A 15,851-nucleotide genomic window follows, 5' to 3' on the forward strand; every position below is an offset into this window, starting at 1 on the left:
AAAAACAATTGAATTGAATTTGGAGATTGAAACAGTCAAAATGGGCTGAAGTGATCATTTACTGCCAGAGTAAATGAGACTTAAACTGAGCCTTGAAAATGCAATGATAGATGAAGCAAGGAAAAAGAAGTAAGAAAGGCATTGCAGGTAGGATAAAAGCCATGGGAACATCCAGAAATGAGTTTGAGGATGAGAATCTGGAGAGGAGAATTGGGAGCAAGGAGGCAAAAGAGGGCAAAACTCAAAGATGACCTATGGTTTTTATCCTATAGGAGCTGCAGCAGATTTGTGAGTAGAGAGCAAAGTAAATAACCTAAGCCTTGGATGCAGTTGGTTTAGTGACTGGCGTCTGGGGTTCTTTGCCCATTCAATTTCCATTCAAATCCCTCTTTATTCTTTTCCATCCTTCAAGGTTCGAAGATACTGTCCTTTCCCTTTCCCTCTCATCACTCCAAGGAACTTCTTTGAAATCCTTGATCCATGAGTGAAAGGTAGTACAGCAGGAAGGGCAGTAGAGCTTGGCTGTAGGATCAAGAAGGCAGCAGCTACTAATAACCCTGACAAGGGCGTCAACCTGTCTTAGATACCACTGCTTCCTGAAGCTAACGGGAAGACTGGGAAGAGCAGGAGCATTTTTCCTGATAATATTTAATGGTTGGCCCTAATAATGTGGCACCTGCAGAATGTGACAGTCCTTAGTAAAAAGATGAATGATGGATAGAATAGCCTCATGGGACCTAGTTGCCCTGGAGATAAGCTAAAAGGGTTGTGTCCAAGGGCATCTCTCCTTGAGCTCCTCCTTGCTATGTGTATTTCCCTTCATCTGAACCTTATACAGCATCCTGGACTACAGAGCAGTGCATGGTCTGGAGTACTGAGAGTCCCAAAAGGATTTGATAGTAACAATATTATAACACAAGTTTAAAGAAGAATTTGTCCTTGACAGGATCTTTGGAGCCTTTCCCTCTCTCAGATTCAAATCATGGGTTGAAAGAACTCAAAAAGGACTATTCCTGATATCTTACAAGCCAGCAAACAATCAATACATTGTAGTGGAAGGAATGGATTTGTCTCTACTGTTTAAATTTGGTAATTCCAAGCACATTTCTCCCCTCATGTGAACCAGTTTTCTCACTTGTACCTCCTGCTTCAAAAAGTAATAATGGGGTAAAGGCTTCCTGAGGGCAGAAACCAATCCTTTCTGGGTTCCTTTGAGCTAAGACTTTGAGCTACTTAAGGTAGAGATGTTTAGTTCTTCTGCTCCCCTGAGCTGGAAGGACCCTCAGAAGGGACCATGGACTTACTCCTCCTGTTTGGTCCCACAGCTGATGTAATTCAAGGACCAGGTTCATGGTACCAACAATGTGCTCTCACAGCAGAATTTCAGCCTGAATTCTCACCTGTTTTTAGTCACTGATTATCTTCCCAGGAATCAGTCCTGGAATCCTAGCCCCAGGGTGGGGCACATGAGGAACAGTGGTAGAGGCCATCAATTGAGACTGAAACAATGGTTGGAGTCTCAAGATGGCCAAGAAACATTGCAGGCTGGGAGAAAAGTCCTGCCATTTATTTTAGCACACACACATCATTTATTTTTTTCTTTTCCCTGTATACGGGTACATAGAGCCTTTCTCTTCCCTTCTCTGAACAAATGCACGCATGGAAAGTCTATTTCTTCCCTTCCTCACAGACATACTCACAGAACACCACACAGCACAGTATCCCAGGTTTGTGTTAAGGTCTCTGCTTGGACTCTAGCAGAGTGAGTCTGGCACAGTAGTATGTGCCTGAGTCCTCCTTTTTAAGCCGGCTCAAGGTCAGAGAGACAGTTCTGTCTATATTGTCCCTCTCGATGGAAGCCCTGCCTCGAATTCTGGAGCTGTACTCTTTGTCACTGCCAGTTTTGGGGCTGATGCTGGCCACCAGCTCCCTGAGGCTTTCAGTTGAGCTCCAGTGCCAGGACATGGCATAATCCCTGAAGTTAAAGCCAGAGGCCTGGCAGGTCAGGGTCACAGACTGGCCTTCATGTGTCACTTGTCCTCCTGTCTCCTTTAGCCGCACCTGAGCTTCAGAACCTGCAGAGGACATACCAAGTATAGTAAGCCCGACACAAAGCCTCCATGGGAAGGGGAGCTTAGGGAACACAGTGAGAGAACTAGCTGAAAATTAGAAATTGCAGTCCCAGCCCAGGTTACCTGGGAGAGGAATTCAAGCAACTGCAAGAAAAAGCAGCTAAACTTTATGGCTCCCACCATCAGAGAAGAGAGGACAGGGAGGAGATAGGGAAAGAGGTATCTAGAAGGTAACTAGAGCTGCAGACCTATAGAGGAGAGGGAGGAAGAGGAGAGAAGCAGTGAGAACAGGACAGATACCTGGGAGAATGGAGAGGAACATGCCCAGGAGGTAGAGCCTGGCAAGAGTGGGGAGGATCCTGGCAGACATGCTGCTGAGTCTGGCAGGATTCTCTAGGAAGGATGGGGTCCGGGGCTGATAATATCTGTGTCGAAAGGAGTTCTGCTCAGAGGGAAGTGTTTTTAAGTAGGCAGCTGAAGGCAGTGTGGTCTGCCCATCCCCCACCCTGACCTAGGAGGGGGTGGGGCATGAAGGAAACAGATGCAAACTCGGGCAAGAGAAGGGAGTTAACCCAGAATAACTCTGCCTGCAGGGCTAACTTCTAGCCCTACTGGTGTCCAAAAAATTACCTTTGGTTTTGATACAGAATCTGCAACAAGAATCCTGATGTATGAGAATGCTTGGCGCATAGATCAGCGTCTTGATGTAAACACTATAGCCAAACAGCCCAACCCAGAATAGATTAGAAGGTAGGTCTGGCCTTTCTATTCTTAGCTCTCCTGGCTACACCCCAATCCAGTCATCTCTCTTTGTCTGCACCCAAAACCCTGAGGAAACTGGATTCTTGGGCACTAATTCTTCAGGGCAGCACCATGGCTTCAGGAATAGATTGTTAATATTACAGATCCAATAGCTATTCTGGATTCTCAGGTAACCCTGGGCCAGATAAAATGACCACACTACGTTTGTATGGAGAGGAAGGAGAGATCATTGTCAACTGGGGCAGTCACAGTGGAATAAGTGATTTGGAATGGTTCATAGCATGCTAAGCTCAGAAATACAGAGCAATCAGCTGGTGCAGTAGGTGAGACATTGGTCCAATAGTCAAAAGACTTGTATTCAAGTTCAGCCTCAGACAGTAGCTTTGTGACTCTACACAAGTCATTTAATTTCTATCTACTTCAGTTTTCTCATCTGTGAAGCGAGGATAATAATAGCATGTAATGGCATGTATCTCCCCAAAAAGGTGATATGATAATACTCATAAAAAACTTTCAAATCCTCAAAATGCTATGTACATGCTTGCTATTGTTATTATTAGAGTTAAAAAGGAACCCAAAGGTCATTTAAGCTAAACCTCTTCATTTTTCTATTAAAGCTTTTTATTTACAAAACATGCATGGGTAATTTTTCAACATTGACCCTTGTAAAGCTTTCTGTTGCAAATTATTCCTTCCTTCCCCTAGATAGCAGGTAGTACAGTACATGTTAAGTATATTAAAATATATCTTATATCCGATATATGTGAACATATTTACAGCCATCTTGCTGCACAAGAAAAATAGAATCAAGAAGGATAAAAAAACTGAAAAAGAAAACAAAATGCAAGCAAACAACAACAGAAAGAGTGAGAATGCTATGTTGTGCTCCACACTCAGTTCCCCTCTCTCCGGGTGAAGATGGCTGATCGAACAAATGGAATTGATTTGAATCATGTCTTTGTTGAAGAGAGCCACATCCATCAGAATTGATCATTGTATAGGCTTGTTGCTGCCATGTATAATGATCTCCTGGTCCTGCTCATTTCACTCAGCATCACTTCATGTAAGTCTCTCCAGGACTCTCTGAAATCACCCTGCTGATTGTTTCTTACAGAACAATAATATTCCATAACATTCATATACCACAGTTTATTCAGCCATTCTCCAATTGATGCTCATCCATTCATTTTCTATTTTCTTGCCACTACAAAAGGGCTGCCACAAACATTTTTGAACATGTGGGGCCAAAGAAGAACCAGAGATCATTATTGATCACAAAATAGAATTTTGATTATATCAAGTTAAAAAGCTTTTGTGCAAACAAAACTAATGCAAACAAGATTAGAAGGGAAGCAATAAACTGGGAAAACATGTGGGTCCCTTTCCCTCTTTTAGAATCTCTTTGGGATATAAGCCCAATGGAAACACTGCTGGATCAAAGGGTATGTACAGTTTGATAACTTTTTGAGCATAGTCCCAAACTGCTCTCCAGAATGGTTGGATCCGTTTACAGTTCCAACAACAATGTATCAGTGTCCCAGTTTTTTCCTGCCATTTTAGCTAGTCTGAGAGGTGTGTAGTGTAAACTTATTCATTTTACAGATGGGGAAACTGAGGCACAGTGAATTGAAGTGATGCATACGGTAAACAATAAGTGATAGAGATGAAATTTCAACCCAGAGCTTCTGATTCCAAAGTACACTTTGTACTATGCCATGATGGTTAAATAAAGTAGACATATTTGAGAGGAAAAGATACTGTGAATGAAGAAGAGTAGGCAGGGAAGAATAAAAAAACTGAGTAGAGATGATAGCCTGTGGGACTAACATGTGGCAGTACATGTGGTAAATAGTTGCAGTAAGTGGGATGCAATGGAAACAATGAAGTGGAATAGCTGGATAAAAGTGCTGTTGAGTCAATGAGATGGTCTGCTCAAGTTAAATGATTGCAGTAGAATGTAGAATGCAGCATACAGGGTATTGTCAATGGAATGAGGGGATTCTTTAGTTAGAGTCCATGGAGGGTCAGCAGGCTGGAATAAGTGAGATAAAGGAGTTAAGGGAAGTAAATTTCTAAACATTGACAGGGTAAAATGGTCATAATAATAATAATGGTTAATATGTACATAGCACTAAGGTGTTCAAAGCCTTAATACACACATTATTTCATTGTGTTTTCATAACCATAGGAGGCAGGTGCTATTACAATCCCCATTTAACAGATGAGGAAATTAAAACAGGAAAAGATATTTGTCCAAAGTAACACAGCTAGTATGTATCTCTGAGGCTGAACTTGAACTCAAGTCTTCCTGATTCTGACCCAGCCCTCTATCCTCTGTATCCACCTAAATGCCTCTCACCATTTTGGAATAGGTGAAGTAAGGAAGGGAAAGGGGCGGAGTAGACAAAATCATGTTAATAAACTGAGCCACTTTCTTTTCAATAAACATTTATTGTGTGCCTACCATTGGGCAGGGCACTTAGGGAGATGCAAGAGGTGAATGAGACATGGAAGCAAGCGCTCATGGAGTTTACAACCCAATACTACCCAGTTCACTTGGGGAAACTCCCATTGTTCCCAATATGCTTCTCCTTATTTTTTTTTAAAGAACTCTCCTGATTTCTCTCCTCCTCCAGAACTGCTGAATATTGCTGGAGAAAGTCACAAAACAGTTGACCTGGTTTCACTGACTCCAAATATATAATACAAAACCTCAACTGAGAGGCAACATAACATACATACTGTACAGAAAACTGGTGATTTGTCAGATCTCTCATTATACCCTATGTTTTCTTACCTTGACCTTTGATGATATTGTCTCCCCCAATAGAATATGAGTACTGAGAGAGCCAAGATATTGAGTTTCTGTCTGCCCAGCACAGTTCTATGCAAATAGCAGAAATTTGGCAATATTTGTTTAATCCAATTAGCCCCAGAGAGCAGGGCAAGGATCCACAGGTGGACACTGCAGGGACAAATTTCAACTCTAATTAAAGAAACAGTTCTTAACAATTAGAGCTAAGGTTAGAAGAGAAAGGCAATGTTGCCTAGTTAGTGGACAGCATACAGACCTCCTGACAACATGACTTTCAGCAAGTTTAACTGTCAGTGCCTTGGAGAACTCTGTAAGCTGCAGAAGTTTTGGAGAACTTTTCCTCATTGGTGGAGAGAAAAGTCTTCACAAGAGTTCCCTACATACTAAGGAAATTTTAAGTCTTGAACTTCCCCCCAAAAATGAACAAGTCCTACACTTGGCAATCTATAACCTTCTCTAACCAACATTTGGTCTCACAACTATACCAAGACTTTTTACAACTTCTAGCCTCCCCCTCATCAAAGGGAAATTTTTTTCACTTTCTAATTCATGAAGAAGTTTGAGGCCACTTCCCCCCGAAATAAATTTGCTTTGTTAAGATGTATTTATGCCCAATGGTAGGCACACAATAAATGTTTATTGAAAAGAAAGTGGCTCAGTTTATTAACATGATTTTGTCTACTCCGCCCCTTTCCCTTCCTTACTTCACCCATTCCAAAATGGTGAGAGGCATTTAGGTGGATACAGAGGATAGAGGGCTGGGTCAGAATCAGGAAGACTTGAGTTCAAGTTCAGCCTCAGAGATACATACTAGCTGTGTTACTTTGGACAAATAGTAAATATTTATATAATATTTATGTGAATTGAAAATTCTACTCCTCACCCCACTCCCATAGAATTATAAAGTGCAGGGACTGTTGCATCTTTATCTTTGTGTGTCCAGTGTCTCACATAATGTTTAGCATGCAGTAGGTGTGCTTAAGTGGTGGTTTAATAAATGCTTAAGTAGTGGTTAATAAATGTTTTTCTTCATTTGTCTGAATAGATTAGGCCTTGCGCTGTAGGTGCTGTTGAAGATATGTGAACAGTGATTAGAATCTAAAAAGTTCTGATTCTTAAATGATCAGTAAGCTTCACACTGAAGAGGGTACTAATAGTTTCCAAAATTCTCAATGCTATTTAGGAATAATTCACTATTTAAGAATTAATTAAATGACTGACTGGAGTACCATTAATTCTTCTACTCACTTTTTAGAATCATCATTTACTCCCTCTTCCTTCCTTTAAACAACAAAGGAAGTAATGGTTCTACTTTTCAAATAAGACTAATATTCTCTGTTTCCACTCTTTTCAGCCTCCTCTGGGTTCTTGCTTTAGAAACCAATCCCTTTCTCTTTTTCATGGATCTTCAATCTCTTTTGTTCTGCTGGTCTCTTGTCATCTGTTCATAAACATGCTCAGCTCTCTCCAATCCCCAAAAAACTTCCCTTGATTTTCCTACTCCATTCTCCTCTTGTCCCATCGCTTTTCCTCTCCAAATTCCTTGGAAAAGCTTTTACACTTAATTTTCCCATGCCCTTACTACCAATTCTCTCTTCTCAAATCCTTAATTATTGAAGTTTCTCTCTTTCCAAGACCACCAAAACTTCCCAAATGACAAATTGAATGGTGTTTTCTTCAAGACTCACTGTCCCACTCACTAATGCCCACTTGAGTCCTCCTCCCTTTTGAATATTCTTTCTTCCCTAGGTTTCATAGATATCACAAGGTTGTCTACCAATCTTTCTAACCACCTTTCCTCTATTTTTTGCACCCTCTTTCTTGACCATAAAAGTGGACTGATGCTAGAAACTCTGTCTTTTGTTGTCTCCTTTTCTCCCTTTAGGAATAAGATTACATCACATTTCTATAGTGCCTTAGTTCACATTGTCAAGACCTGCCCATCCTTTTGACTTTGCTATTGCAATAATATCCCCAATGGTCTGGTCATCACCATTTAGCTAGTCTCCCATGCTTGATATTTTAATGTTACCTTTTTGTCTATTACACTATTAATATCCCATTGTTTGCCAAATCCTGTGAGCCTTTACAGCATCTCTCATACATGTCCCATTTTCTATTTCTACTAGCTCAGTAAAATGGGAGCTCCATTTTGTCAGTTCAGCTGTACAGATTATCCAAAAATTGCCACCAGGGTCTCCCCAAAGAGCAAGGTCTCCAGATTGAGTAGCTGTCTCCCCCAAATTTGGAGGATGGGAGGAATTTCATCATGATCCTTATTTTTTAATCTTTTTTTGTCTGCTATCACAGTGCATTGGCATAGTTAAGTACTTACAAAATTGCAGGTTCAGTACCTAAAAATATGCTTAATATTTATTTGTTGAAATGAATTAAATTGAATCATCATTGCCACCTTCATAAACTCTTGACATAACCTCCTAATAAAATTTCCTACTTCTACTGTCTCCTCTGTCCCCTCCATGCTATCTATATACAACTGCTTGATAGCTTCCTTATGTTCAAAATTGAATTTATTATCTTTTTGATGAACCTGTTCCTTATGGCAGCACCATTCACTGAGTCTCTCAAGTTTGTAACATTGAAAATATCATTTCTTTTCTATCTCCTTCACTCCTTTTATCTGAGTAGTTACCAAATCTTGCCAAATCCATTTCCACAGTATCTCTCATATCCCTTTCTCCTGCTCCATTCACACTGTCATTATCCTATTTTAGGCCCTCATTACCAATTTTTAAAACTATTGCAACAGCCTTTCCACTTTTCCTCCAATCCACCCTTCCTATGGGTATAGATCTGGTCACATGATCTTTCCATTCAAAAATATTCAGTGACTGCTAGTTGCCTGCTGAGTACCATTCAAACTCCTCTAGCTGGTATTTATCTCTACAGTCTAATATTATTTCCTCCCTTCTCCTTGTCCAACCTTGTCTTATATTACTCCCCTACGCATGTACTATGTTCTGGCCAAATTGGACATCTCTTTACCCAGAACAGGCATGGTGAGCTCATATTCCCAAAGCTTTTAGGCTATTTGCAATGATTATAGTACATATTGTACAACAGCTACCCACTGTGAAGATCTGACATGTTTCCCCTATGCTGTCAGAATTGTTAAGCCCAAAAGAGACACAGAAGTGTGGGTCTGAATAGCCACAAGGAAAGCTAACATAAAGCACTTTTCTTTTAGGATCCACTGAAGTCTCAAGTTCCTTTGAGAATTCTAATTGAATAAGGTATCTCTCTCTCTTTGAAGCCTTAATTCTCTCACACTTCCAGTAATCTAAACAATCAGTGATCACATTGGTGGCCAGAATCATCATCATCATCAAGCAGTGATGTTGGACAGGGAGTTGGAGGAGATCACAGAATTAAGAGCTAGAAGTGGGTAAGTGTAGTGAGCTAAGAAAGCACCTATCCTGTGGTCTTTTAGTTTAATTATATCTGCTGACAAAGAGAGAAAGAGCAAAAAGCAAAACAGAGAAGTGGGTCATGAAATTCATCCGGGGCTTCCCTTTAGAATTTCTCTTTCTTAAACTGTATAGTATCACTTTCTACTTGTTATAGTAAATATATTTAATCAAGATGGAGCTTAAATATTCCTCCTGGGTTCATACCAAGAACTGAAATATAGACCAAGGACCAAATAAGATGTAGTACAAATGAGTTATGAATTATGAAAATTATGGAAATTCAGGATACCCATAGGTTAGATACAAATCTGAGAAAGCAATAGAAGGAAAAGGTTGGGAGAAACATAGAGACTACTAGGGCTGACAATGAAAAACAGCTGATGTTTTTCAATATTAGAGTGCTACCTACTGGCTTTCAAAAATACAGCAATTCATGTAGCTATTTCAGATATATTTCTCCTCTTGATGCAGGGATGTGCCCAGAAGTGCAAGAATGCATTCGTTAGGTCATTGAGCTCATATCATTCTCTAAAAATCTGGGCTATACTTTCTCAAGACAGATTTCTCCACAAATCCAGACACTGTAGGCACCATCTTGCTTAGTTCTGTAGTGAGCTCTCTACTTTCCCCAGCAGGCTGTTAAAAGAATTGTTATATACCAGAAGCCCAGCTTGTTTCACTTTGTCAATTTATACAGAGATTCCTTTTTATGTTCTCAAGACATAGTACTCTTTAGTATTGGTGACTTGTATAGGAATCAGTAGATCTCTTGTCTAAGTTCTACTTATTAAGGGTTTTATATCTATTACCTTACAAAGCCAGTCTCCTGGTTATGTAAAATGTCTAGCATCTAGGAGGCACAGGGGAGAGAATGCAAGAATTGGAACTAGTAAGATGAGTTCTAATCCTATCTTAGACACTTACTTTGTGTGCAACTACCAAGTCACTTTTCTCAGCCTATTTCCTTATCTGTAAAATGGGGATGTTACTATTAGCAGTTACCTCACAGAGTTGCCACAGGGTCATATTAAATAATATATGTGGGGAATAATATGAAATAATTTAACACTAAAAAATGTTTTGCAAGCTTTCAAATACTAGATGAATGATGATGATGATACAATAATCAATTAAGGTTGTTAATCTAGCATGACTAGGATTCAGATAATGGCCAGTGTCTAACCATCATGTGAGTGCTGGCTATGCCTTCCAGGGTATTCATTTCCCCGAACTATGCTAATTATAAAGGAATCTCATCCCATCACCTACCCAGTTCCCTCATGCCTTGGATTAGATCTCCCTGAATAATTGTAATGTGTGGTCTTATATCCAATATTTCAGAGAACATTTGTTTTCTATGTCCCTATCCTATTTTGTCAACACCTTAGCATAAGACATAACAGATATGGTGGAGCCAAGAATTGGGCAAATTGAGAAAGTTGGCCCCTGCCCTATGGATCATACTCTTTCCTCAAGCTCTTTAAGTCTGAATAAAAAGAAATGGGGAAGGAAGAATAGGAAAATATAGCCCCTTTTCCTTCTGCCTTGAGACACTAGAACCTCCACACCAAGGTACTAAATGTTTTCTATCTGTTTCTTCTTTTTTAGGAAAGAAGGCAACATCCATTTATTAAGGGACTCTTATTGTCAATGTTAAGTACTTTACCAGTATTATCTTCTTTGATCCTCTTGATAACCATGAAATCAGGTCTGCTCCTGCGCCCAGAGTTCTGGCCATTGCTTTACCTATCTGCTTCTAAGGAGCCTCAGGTTTTAATAGCCACATCTTTAGCTCCCATAGGAAAGGACCTCTTTCACTCATGTTTGGACAAAGAGTCCCGTTGCGTAGATCACATCATCTTAAGGGCCTGATGCCCTAAATCTGCTTGATCTTAATTCTTTAGGTTCATGAGCATCATTCTATATCTCCCCAAGCTTGATCACAAGTAGGACCAGATGGAACTCCCAGATCATTTCAACCATGACAGGATGGCTATATGAGGTTGTTGGGGTGCTTTCAGAAATCATTTTGGGAGGACAGGAGAACAGCTCACTAGTTTGGTTTATATTCCTTGGAAAAGTCCCACTTTGGGCATCATTGTAACTGCATTAACTTATCTAGCTACTGGAACAGGATGACAACCCCTTGCTGTTCTACTTAGGTAATTCACTGGACTTGCAATGGTCTGAAGGGGTTAGGGATTAGGACTCTCCAGGTGCTTCAACTCACTATCAGTAAAGTTAATTTAAAAAGCATGATTGTCCAAAGGCTATAGAAGCCACGTGAGAAGCAGCTCTCAAGATCACTGAATGAATATGGTTTGTAACTAACCCACTTCCTTGGAAGAATATTGCACTCTTAGATTGTACCTGCTTCACCATAAAGCCTAGATTAGTGATGAGAACTAAGTGGATTTCTTCATTTTAGGAAAAGGAATTGTGAGATATCTGTATCCACACTATAAAATAGAGCCCCAAGTCCTTCAAACCCAGTGATCTTGTGGGGAATTTCCCTTCAATCAATCAAGAAGTATTCATAAATATTAGACTATAAGCCTGGGACACTGCTAAGCAACAAAGATCAGGGAAAAGCAAAAACAATCCTGTCTTCCAAGGACCTCACATTCTAATGGAGAAGACAACATGCAAAAATCTTTATTATATCCCATAAAAATGGAAAATAAATTCAGAAAGCACGCGTTTGCTATTGATCGAGGGGCTGGGAAGGATTAAAAAAGTCCTCTTGTAGAAAGAAGGTGGGATTTCAGCTGAGTCTCAAGGATGAACTTTATTCCAAACATAGGGGACAGCCAGTGAATGGACAAGAAATAGGGAAGTGGGGTGGAGACCAGTGGCTTTGGATCACAGAATACATTTAGGAGAGAAAAGGTAAAAACACTGGAAAGGTAGAAAGTGGTTAGGTTGCAAAGGTTGTTAATCCCAAAAGGAACATTTTGTATTTGATCCTGGAGGTTAAAAGGAATCACTGAAGTTTATTGAGTGGGGAGTTGGGAAGATTAGAGTCAAATATGCATTTCTTGGAAATCACTTTGGCAGCAAAGTGGACATTCCCAAGAGGTCCTGATATTGTCTGACCTCCCCCCCCCCCACCATACATTGTCAATATTACCTTTCAAATTCCATGGTTCCTCAAACTCGCCTCTAAAAGATTAACTTCCAGAGGGGTGGAGGATGGGTTTTCCAGACTATACAGCCAATCCACAGCATGCTCCTATCACCCTTTCCTCTTTTATATCCTAGCCAAGTCAGATTATTTTTTCTCTTGCTTTTTTATTACAGTAAGAGAAACCAGAAGACAGCCTCCATTCCTCTCTTGGTTCCTATCCTCATTGATCCATCTGTCTATGCTCCTCGAGCTTAGTGGGGAATCTCCCAATCCCAAGCTGAGATTTATCTCACAAATCTCATATTTCCTCTGTGATCAGATATAAGAGATTATATTGAACCATTTAACCTCTGAGAGAGGGGGACTATTCATGTCCTCCTGAATCCTGCTCTTTTTGAACCCTCCCTGGCCATTGCACATGAACGTGCCAACTCTGACAATTATTTCAAGCAAGGATCTTACCTAGCGCAGTTAAACCTTTGGAGTCTGAGAATGAAAACAAATGATCTCTTATTGAGATGCTGAAGTTATCAGGATGAAGAACTCTGACTTCAGACCTGGGCAAGTCACTTAACATCTATTTGCCTCAGTTTTCTCATCTGTAAAATGGGGGTGACAATAAAATTGTAATATATGTAAAGTGTTTAGCAGCGTGCCTGACACATAAGTGTCATATAAATGTTAATTATCATAATTCCTTCAGAGATGAGAAATTGAACAAGAATAGTTAGAGTAGACCTTATACTTCTTGGGGGGGAGGGTTCCTCTCTATCAGCTTAATCAAAGGCCTGGGCCAGATCAGCATTCTTTTTGGCTTCTAGCAAGCTGCCTCCTATTGCTCTCTCACTATCTAACAACTTCCAAGCTGCCACACGGTCCAATAATCAGGGGAAGGTTAATTTTTGTTTTCCACTAATAGGTTTGGGCAGAAAAGGTACACAGAAGGCAAAGGGTTTCATGGGTAATGGGATGTGAGCCTCAGCTTATCATGAGTCTTGAGGAAAAACTTTGAATGCACTGGCTTGTGAATGAATGACATGAGGAGAGAAGGAGAGGAGGGGAACTTGACTTAGAATATAAGTAGGTACATGAACAAGGAAACTGCTGGCATATCTATATTCCTCACCCTCATTGTCACTTCTAGCACCTCACTCCCATCAAGGCGCTTTCATTATGTTCATCATAGTAGGTTGATACCCACACTGAAATTTTGCAGGTTTTACCCCGACGAGCCTCAGATGATTGGATTTTTTTGACAGAGTTCAGGGAAAGTAGTATGTCAGTTTTGTGACCTGGACTTCTCTGGCATCACCTCACCTGAACAGTTCTTTGTTCAAATGTGGGGTTTTATTGTTGGGAATAAAGGGTCTGTTCTTGGCTTCCATTTTCAGAACCATGTCCCAACACTGTCTCATCCTAGAACTTCCTTTAGCGTCTGGGGCCTTCTCACTCTAAAGCATCCTAATGTGCCTGCAATCTCTTCAACCTGGAATATGTCTCTATGGGGCTTACTCTTTTCCCACTGGTGAATTCCTCCTAAAGTCTCCATTTTGTGGAGGAACTCAAACTGAGCTTTTCTCCTCTTAGCTCTATCCTAGACTCTTGTACTTCAAAACCATGCCCTTGAATGTCTTCATCCTTTCCTCTTTTACTCTTTTTTATATGTTATCTTCTCCCATTAGTATGGAAACTGTCTTTTTTCTTGTCTATATTTGTATCTCCAGAGCTTGGTATGGTTCTTGGTATGATGACCGCATTATCACCCTGGATACTTTAGAATCAGCCAGAGTCAGAATAAGCAAAAGTCCTTGATCTTTATTCTTTGTGGATGTGAGAGGAATGGCCATACAAATCCAGCCAGGAGTCACTCTTGCTTTCTTATTCCACCCTATAATCCCTCCTCCAAATCTCTCTATAGGCCAACAGATCGAGCCAGCACAGAATGGTGGAGCGGACCATTTTCCAAGTAAATGCTAACAGAGTATTGTCCAATTGGTAATTAGCCTCAAGTGCTTGCTTGTCCAAACCTCAGTGCATCTGCTCAGTTTCAGCTTATTACATCTTGGCACATAGTAATCACTTAATAAATGTTTGCTTCTTTTCTTTCAAGGGAGCATCAGTGTTTGAGGTTAAATTCACTCTCAGGACCAGCAAGTCATTACCTTATTCTTTCCTCCCATAGTCTGAGGGATTATCCTATCCATTCCTATTCTTGACTATCTGTCCTTGTCTCCCACTCCATTTTTCCCAGCTTGGACTCCTTTGGCTTCCTAGATTCCTTCTAGTAGTGTGTACTCCCTGGATCCTTCTTATATTTACTCTCTTATCAGGGAAACAAGATGCAGAGAGTGCAGAGGACTCCAATTAGATTAGAGAAAATCTAAACTTTGAATTGCAGCCTAAAAAGTATCCTTAATAGGATATATTTGCTTCTTACCTCAGGAATGACCTTTGGGAGAGAGAGAACATAGATAGCATTAGGAGCTTAATGAAATCTTTTACCAAGAATTCTCTCCCTACATTTGACCCACATCCATCCTGATGGAAAGTAAGATCCCTCCCTCATGGGATTCCTTCTTCAATTATAGGAACTATAAGAATGAAGGACCTCCCATTTGATATAGTAAAAGAAGATAGGGACTATGAGGGGATGAGGCAAGTTTTTCTCCCCCACAAGTCGCCAGCCTTCATAACTTAACTTCTATTACCGGCTCCAAGCAGCCAAAATTCCATGAACAGGAACTGGAGCTTGCAATCTTGTATGTACACCCAAAATAAACCTCATATAGGGAAAAGGGAGTAGTGGGAACTGTTACTATTGCCCAAATTATGGAAACCTGGGGAAATTGGGCTATGAATATCTTCCCCACACACATGCCAATTCCTATTCCCACTTCCACTTCCATACTATGACATCCAAGGAAAGAAATAACCTAACTATTTCAAGGGAGAAAGATTGAAGATGCACAATTCTGAATTTCAGATGGAATGAATATAACTGGAGACACTAGGATCATTCTGGGCTTCTAATAATCACGGAAGGGTCCAAATTATCTCCTAGAACTTTGTTTCCTAGGCTTCTGGAGGAACAAAGTTCAGAAATCAATAGTCAGGGAGTCAGAGAACAAACTCATCTAGAAGGCACTTATTTTCTTCATTACCCTTTTTGACTCACAAAAGAGACACCATAGGGACAGAAAGAATAATACACAAGAGAAGAAACTTGGAAAATAAAGATGAATCTAAGAGAGCAGAAATGAAAGTAGAGAGGAGACTGAAAGAAAAAAGGCTAAGTATGGATGGGGATTGGGAAAGACAGATGAAGGGAAATATGAAGGAACAGAAAACAGACAAGAATAATTTCATGGGATGGAAGGAAGAACAAAATATCAAAACCATGGTGGTGAGTAGAATGTCAATAGCCAGGGTTTTCTTCCATAGCAGTCAAGCCCAATAGTCTGAGGAGCACCTGGTTCCTCTGCTCAGATCCTGGTTTTTCTGATAAAAAAGAAAAAAGTTAGAGTCAGGAAGAAAGGTATCTTTGGACTGCCTTAGGAATTAATGTTGGAGGAAATGGAGTCAAAATGAAAAAATAAAGGCAAGAACTTACCCAACCTCTCCCCCAGAGTACTCCAAATTCCTTT

At 40.3% G+C, this 15,851-nt stretch overlaps 1 gene segment (V, D, J or C); it reads right to left on the minus strand.

The window, feature by feature from the left end:
• Positions 1–1,437: 1,437 nt before the first annotated feature.
• LOC127544689 (Ig heavy chain V region 914-like) lies at positions 1,438–2,829 on the minus strand. The segment is given in 2 exon segments: positions 1,438–2,075; positions 2,373–2,829. Coding segments are annotated over 2 exon segments (411 nt in total).
• Between the last annotated feature and the right edge of the window lie 13,022 nt (positions 2,830–15,851).

This window comes from Antechinus flavipes, chromosome 1, assembly GCF_016432865.1.
Source record: "Antechinus flavipes isolate AdamAnt ecotype Samford, QLD, Australia chromosome 1, AdamAnt_v2, whole genome shotgun sequence".
NCBI lineage: Eukaryota > Metazoa > Chordata > Mammalia > Dasyuromorphia > Dasyuridae > Antechinus > Antechinus flavipes.